General features: G+C 35.9%; 1 protein-coding gene across 1 annotated transcript in view; it reads left to right on the plus strand.

Moving 5' to 3' along the window:
- LOC104766992 (UDP-glycosyltransferase 90A1-like) overlaps positions 6826–8370 on the plus strand; it is a gene marked incomplete at both ends in the record, with an annotated part of 3014 nt that continues 1469 nt past the window's right edge. Inside the window, 2 exon segments of the mRNA XM_010490989.2 lie at positions 6826–7550; positions 8086–8111. Of these exon segments, the coding sequence (XP_010489291.2) occupies positions 6826–7550; positions 8086–8111 (751 nt within the window).

Raw genomic sequence — 8370 nt, forward strand, 5'->3', positions numbered from 1 at the left:
ACCCGAACTACCGGGTACCCGAAAAAATATAATTAAATTTAAATAAATTTAGTTAAATTTTGACTTACATAACAAAATATTTTAGATATTTTGATTATTTTTGATATTTAGATATAAAACTAAATGAAATATTCAAAATTATAGTCATAATTTTGGGGTAATTGTATTATATTAATGATAAATATTATAAATATGTTTACATGTTCGGGTTTAATGGGTACCTAAACGGGTACTGGATATTACCCGACCCTAACCCGAACCCACGGGTATTAGAAAATAGAACCCAATAAGGTTTTATAGACAAATCCGTACCTAATCCAAACCCGGTTTTTTGGGTCGGGTTCCGGGTTGGATATTCGGGTACGGTTTTTATGCCCAGGCCTAGATCAAATTATCTTAGAAAATAAAAAGGTACCACTAAAATTCATTGTACATATTCTAAAATTTGTACATTATTATTAGCAACCAACCTATAATAAAACAAGATTATCAAAATACCGGTTAGAAGTTCAAGCTTTTTAAAAATTAATTAATATACTTCATAGATCTCTGTTCATTGAAAATATACATACGTAGTCATTTGAAAATAATCGAAAAACATAATATTTGACAAGAAAAGGCTGTCATTTAAAATGTTTTGTTGTCCTACCAGTTTTTAGACAGCTCCTTAACACCAAGTCTTAAAAAACTCCTACTAATGTTTAAGCATTTCAACGACATTTAGTCTACTATTTTTTTTGTCAACAAAGGTTTGGTACTTTCTTCTCGGAAACATAATATAACTAAATTGGAAAGAAAGCCACAGTATATTGTCTAAGCAAGTACACAACATCTGGATTAAACTACAATTCAAGAGATAACAAGCTTGAAAGCTAACGAACAAACATCTAAAGCAAAGATAAAGTGGTATTGAAACCATAAAAATAGTGAAATCCAATAAGGGGGTATGCCATATAAAGTGACGGAAATCTGACCAAGACCAAATCACTGGCCGCAAAACGATAAATTATCACACTGTAATACAAAGAATCTGACGAGTTTTTAAAAACCTAACTCGCACTAAAGATGATGAATCTTCAGATCCCTGAAAAAGAAGGCAGCATGTAGGTTGAGAACGAATTCCCAAAAGTCAAGTGCCGGAAAAAGGATCCAAGATAAAACCACCATGCCACTCCACGATGCAAGATCTAAACCAAGTGGGTAAAGAGAGCGAAGATCATGACGAAACCATGTAATCAAAGGACATTGAAATGAGGAGGAAGTTTGTATTATATCTCTCAAAACATGAGAAAATTATCTTATTAAAAGAGGAAATTGAAATGATTTCACTAAAATGTCCGCTTAGTAAGAAATGTCTCTCATTAAATGTGTCATATTCAAGCTGCCCGCTTTCGGAGATGGATCTCACCGACACTAGAGCCGATGTATGATGTTCTAGAAAAAGAAGTGAGAAGAAAGTGTGTTTGTGACGTAATGTTCCATCACTTGTGATCGAAAACTCATTTTTACTTATTTATCGAGTGTATAATGTAATTGCTATTGTAGTGCTATAAAAATTTGATAAGGGGGCGGAAGCAGAACAAAGAACGACACTCTGTTTTGGTGGTGGAAAACAGAGCAAGTCGTAACAGCGGTGAGGAGAGAAAAACAAAGCAACTCGATACTCTGTTTTGAGGGTGTAAAACAGAGCAACGGTGAAGAGAGAGGGTAAGGTGTAAACGCAAGAGATAGAGTCGAGATCGAGTTGCGATATCGAAGTCGACGAGGTTTGCAAGTCCTCTTTGCAGGGCTTCCACAAACAAAGCTCTTTTTTTGGGTAGTTAAGACTACCTCTTTTTTTGGTTTTTATTGATGCAAAAATATGAATGAATGTACAATGCTTCTGCGTTCTCTATTTATAGAGACACAGGAAAATCAAAACAAAACCCTAAGCCTAAACGATGAGAAACCGACTAAACTATAAAATGGAAAAGAAAACAAGACCGTAACTTGATGGCCACGTAAAACTAAAAGGCCCATCAAGGATCAATGCTACGCTGCATCAGTGAATATAAAGGCTAAAAATGAAGGAAAAAAACGACAAAAAAAACAAGTAAAAGTATCCATATATGAGAGGGAAATCGGGTACACAATCATATGTATTTTTATCTCTATAACGATATATGAAATAACGTCCGGAAGGTACAAAATTATAAACGATTATATTTCACTAATTTACAAACACACACTCTATGGCGATGATGATACAATAACAACTTGAATACAAACCAATAGATTTTAAATATAATATTTTATCAGTTATAAATTAATACTAGGTAAACGACCCGCACCTCGCGCGGGATTATGTTACTGAAAATCATTTCATATTTTTTTTTAATTTGTTATATAATTTATTTGACATATGAATTATTTCTTTTGTCAAATTTTTTTTAATTGATTTTGAATTCATTATTATTATTATCTATTGGGTTATCGTCGTTGCAATTTGGCATTTGTTATTGGATTTTATCACCTAAACTAACATTAAATAGTTCATTATTATTATCTACTGTGAAAGGTTTCAAGTCACAAACATTTGTTGAAAGAAGCCATGAGAGAATAAAAGATAGAGTGTTTGTAAATTGGGATTTTGTTTATTTGGTGATCTGGTGGAAATAATGGTGATTGGAAGTACATGTATATTACGGGTAGTAATTTTAATTAGGGTTGTATTTTTAATTTTTTCAAAACTTCACTTCTCTTCAATTAAGCAAATTAAAAAGAATATAAAATATTTTATTAGGTATTTATTTTCAGGGATTAAGTGTGGTGTATATGATTCCTTTTCTGGTTGAAGTATCTCTATTTATATGTTGTTAGTAATGTGGTAAATTCATTTTGAAACTTAATCACTTTTGGAGGAGCTAATCATAGTAACAAGTCACATCTTGTTTGCAATATAATCAAGGATTACACTATTAAGACGTGATTTTGGAAATATTAAATTTATTTTATTGATAAGATTATTTGCTCCTAAAGTAAAGGGCATTAAACAGATTACTGAGGTGATGAATATTCGTTTTTCCTTATACATATTTTTATATTATTTTTATTTTGTTATCTAAAACAAAAAACGAATAATTGTTATATTTATTTGTTTAAATGTTAAAAATTTAATAATAATAGCGATCTAAATTCTAGTAAATTCTAGTAAATCCTCATCTATAAATCCTAGTTATTTTAAATAACAGTTTTCTATTTACCAGTATTTGATTCAAACAGGCAAATAATCTGTTACGTAATGTGTTATGATTTTTGTTTGTTTTTTCCCAAAATCATTATGCTGAAATATTAATATGTCGTAATTTATGAATCATTAGACCCTAAAAACTATATTATTACATAAATTTACATAATCATATATGGATTTTATGTTAACAAACGGCTATATATGCGGTGTAAAATATATGATTCATTTGACCCTAAAAATTATATTATTGAATCCGATCAGGTATAAAATTTATGATTCATTATGTCCACAAGATTATATTATCAAACCCGATCATGTATTTTTAGGTGTTTTGTATTGGCTATTTTTCTCCAACCATGATGAAAAGCGATGGACATAAAGCTTCATGAATGGGAAAAAAATATCCTTCCGATGCAAGAACAAATTAGGTTCCATAATTTAGTTGAAACTTTGGGTTGAATTGAAAAACGCTGTTGAAAAAAGGCATGTGCAAATTGTTAATGTAGATGATGTAAGAATTGTTTAGCTTGTTCTGGTGAGGGGTGATGTATATGGTAGTAAAAAAAGAATGTATTTATAGGTGAGAGAAGAGGCAAGTCTAGGTTTAACATTTTTATTTATAATTTTTTTTAAAAATAAATATAATGGCAGAGAATTGTAAATAATTTGTTATTTTGAGGGTTAATTGATAAAAAGTGTCATGAGCTCTGTAATGCTGACTCTATTAATAGATAGGGGATTTATATATATATTAACATAAATATAAGCATTTGCGTTCTAAATTCAGAACATCTAATCTAACTTTTGAAGAAGAAGGACATCAAAGCTGGTTAAAGTTCTAACAACATTAAAAAAAAGCTTACGTGGCAAGGGCGACTCAAAAGGCGATTTAGGGTTTTCTTGTGTTGAACAAAGATGTTGCCCGCGGCAGCCACTCCGGTTGAAACTGGGGCGGTTCGGCGCCAGAAGGTGAGGGTAACGGTTTGGCAAAGCTTTCTGTAGAGATTTCGGTTTATAACGATGGTAGGGGGCAGAGTATGGAGAGTCATAATGGGGCTCAATCGAGGGAGAGTTTTGAGGGGAGATCTAGTTTAATTAAGAATAATTCAGGATCGACGGTAGCTGATCCTTTGGTGCAGAAGACATGGCTTAGGGCTGCGAAAAGGCATATTTTCACCAAGTAAAAGTTTGTGGTAGAACAGGTGGATGGGAAAGGGAGGGTCGTGGTCTCGAGAGAGGTGTTTGTGGAGGTAAAGGAATATTTTTTGGTTGGAAAGTTTCTTTATGGTAAAGCACCCCATATGGGGAAGGTTCATATGATCATGAATAAGATTTGGCGGCTGGCGGGTAAGTCAACCTTGATCGATGTGTTTGATTTGAATAAAGCCACAGTTAAATTATGTGTGCGTAATGAGTCGCCTTGGAAAAGGGTTTTGAACAGAGGTATGTGCAACATAATGGGAAAACCCATGATTGTTCCGAAGTGGTCGCCTTTCACGTAGGAAGTGCAACCGGCTATGAATTCTATTAACCTATGGGTGGAGTTACAGGATGTCCCTCCCATTATGTTCACGCATAAGGGACTGGAGTTCTTAGCTAGTGCGGTGGGTAATCCAGTTCGTCTTCATGCTAAGACGGAAGCTTGTGAAAGTTTTGATGAAGCGCAAGTGTTGGTGGAAGCAGATCTCACAAAGGAGTTACCGCGAGAATTTGTGTTTACTGGAGAGGAGGATGGCGAGGTGAAGACTGTAATCCGGTATTCATACCCTTGGCTCCTGCCGAGGTGCAGTGGCTGTCATAAGTGGAGTCATTTTCGTGACTCATGTCTTGCGGAGGCTTTGAAGGGTGATTTGAACAACGAAGTTATTCATGAGGCTCCCACTGACATGGAAGTAGCAAGTGTGGGTACAATTGTTCTGGATGGGAGTACCGTTGTTTTAACTAAGGATAACCCTCCATTGGCTGGCGACCAAGTGTCCCTTACTAATGCTGATGATGGTTGGAGCACGCCTCAGAAATCTGCTCGTAGTCCTACACGTCATCGTGAGTCACATAGGTTGGGGGTCTCAAACTCTTACGCGGCTCTCGCGAAAACAGATGAGTTGGGTGAGGATGTGAAAACAGAGGAAGAGGTGGTGATAGAAATGGCTTCTACCGAAGATGTATTGGCGGCTACGGGGAGTAACATGGCTGACACACTAGCTGTGCAGGATAAGTTGGCTGTGGATGATTAAAATCAGTTGGTAATGTTGGTGGAAAAGGATGTTCCTCACAAGGCTTCAAAACCCAAAGTGGCTCCTTAGTTGCGCTCGATACTACCTAGAGACTCATAAATGGCTCACAAAACGGTTTTCGTTTCTTCTACTTGTGATTCGAGTAAGAAGAATCTTCCTCAACATTAATTATGTTAGGCTTATTTTGGAATTTCCGCGGTTTAAAAAAATCTACTAAGCATTCCGTTATGAAGAAGTGGGTGGAGGGAAATAAGTTTCAGTTTGGTTGTTTGTTGGAGAGTAGAGTAAAGGAGAGTAAGGTTCAAAGATTGGGTGACACTTTATTCAAGGATTGGTCCATTTTGACAAACTATGAATATAATCGGCAAGGTCGTCTCTAGGTGGTTTGGTGTAGAGATGTGGTTCTCAGCCCATTCTATAAGAGTGAACAGTTAATTACATGCTCGGTGAAATTGGCTGATCATGACGAGGAGTTTTGGATAATATTTGGAGATTTTAATGACACTTTAGATATCTTGGAGCATTCTCAAGTGGATGATCATCCGCTGATCACTTTAGGAATGCAGGATTTCAAGGGGATGGTAAGTTATGGTGCTTTAACGGATTTAGCTGCCCATGGACCTCTCTACACCTGGTCTAATAAAAGGGAGAATGGCTTAATATCTAAGTAACTTGATAGAGTTTTGGTAAATGATATTTGGAGGCAATTATATTCGGCGTCTTATAGTGTTATTGAGGTTGGGGGATGCTCGGACCTCTTATGCTGTCGCATACATTTGAATATGGATTAACCCAATGTCGTAAACCGTTTAAGTTTTTCAATGTGAGTATCAGGTTGGAAGAATTTAAACCACTGGTTGATAACTTTTGGAAGGAAACTGAGCCTCTTCATATGTCCACTACTACTCTCTTTCGGTTCTCTAAGAAGTTGAAGGCTTTAAAGCCGGTGTTGAGACAGTTGACAAAGGAAAAAATGGGTAACTTGGTCAAGAAAACAAACTAAGATTATGAGGATTTGTGTAAGAAGCAGGAAGCATATTAATCTTATTTCCTGCTCATTCGTTGTTGGAAGCATATTAATCTTATTTACATTGGTTCTAAACCATTGTCTAAAAAACTTCTAGCCGATGTGGGATATTGTGCTTAGTTCTTTGATTTCCATAAATTTAAAATTTCCTTTTTCTAAAAAATTCTGTAAATTAAAAAAATGTTAATGAATGATATGTCAAATCATGATAGGTTGTTTAAAATAATTCTTAATATAGATAATTCTGGAAATTGTATAAAATGTTAATAAGTGATATGTGAACGGCCTTAGGAGCTTATAGCTCTTACTTTTTATTAGTATAGATTATGGTTTCCTCAAAGTCATCTCTCTCCCTTTCCCGGAAAACATCACCGGAATCCCTCCCGGCGTCGAGAGCACGGACAAGCTCCCTTCCATGTCACTCTACGTGCCTTTCACGCGCGCCACGAAGCTTATCCAACCATTCGTTGAAGAAACACTCAAGAATCTTCCACAAGTTTCATTTATGGTCTCAGATGGATTCCTCTGGTGGACATCAGAATCTGCAGCTAAGTTCAAGATTCCTAGGTTGGTCTTCTACGGCATTAACTCTTACGCCTCCGCTGTCTGCATGTCTGTTTTCAAACACAATCTCTTTACCGAACCGGATACAAAATCTGATATCGAACCGGTGGCTGTACCGGACTTTCCATGGATCCAGGTCAAAAAGTGTGATTTGAACATTGGTACTACCATCGTTCCGGGTCCAGCGCTCGAACTATTTACGGACCAAATCATGTCGACCACTACAAGCCATGGGTTTTTAGTAAATAGCTTCTACGAGCTTGAGTCAAAATTCGTTGACTACACCAACTCTAATAGAAAAAAGTCGTGGTGTGTTGGTCCACTGTGTTTGACAGATCCTCCTAATAAACGAGGGAGTACTAAACCGGCTTGGATCCGTTGGTTGGATCGGAAGCTAGAGGAAGGGCGTCCGGTTTTGTACGTGGCGTTTGGAACGCAGGCAGAGTTATCGAACAAGCAGCTAATGGAACTAGCTTTAGGCTTGGAAGATTCAAAGGTACGTACTCTAAGTCTCTAACCAACCGTCCAACCCAATGAAATGGTTATAAAAGTTAGATGTCTATTCATCTATATATTTACAAGTTTCTGATTGAACCGTTCAAAGAGTTTTAATTAATAAACCTATGTTCATGACCTTAAATAATTTAGGGTGTAAATCAAAAAGTTGGCTTACAGTATAGTTTATGAATGCAGATGTCGAATCAAAAAGTTTTTAATTTTATGACGTGTTTGAATTATAATGGAAAATTCTTGTAGATAACCAAAAAAAAGGGCGTCAAATAGCTAAAAATTAAATAAATAATGAATAACCTATTCCATGAACCATTTAATTAGTTACAAAAGAAATTTGTATATTCATCTTATATACTATTAAAATAGACATACCCAGCTTTCGTCGACCTAAATTCCATGACTTTAGTCTAGGATGCGACACTTAACGAGTTAGGCATTAATTGTAATGTATGGTTATTAATGCATGCCGAGTAAAATAAAGTATTTTTTTTGTATCATTGACGTGTTTGATTCTTAAGGTGAACTTTCTGTGGGTCACGAGAAATGACGTGGAAGAGATTCTTGGAGAAGGATTCAAAAATAGGATAAGAGAGAGTGGGATGATAGTGAGAGATTGGGTAGACCAGTGGGAGATATTATCACATGAAAGTGTCAATGGATTTTTGAGCCATTGTGGATGGAACTCAGCGCAAGAGAGCATATGCGTTGGGGTCCCGTTGCTGGCTTGGCCGATGATGGCCGAGCAACCACTCAACGCGAAGATGGTTGTGGAGGAGATAAAGGTCGGAGTAAGAGTTGAAACC

The sequence above is a fragment of the Camelina sativa genome, chromosome 19, assembly GCF_000633955.1.
Source record: "Camelina sativa cultivar DH55 chromosome 19, Cs, whole genome shotgun sequence".
NCBI lineage: Eukaryota > Viridiplantae > Streptophyta > Magnoliopsida > Brassicales > Brassicaceae > Camelina > Camelina sativa.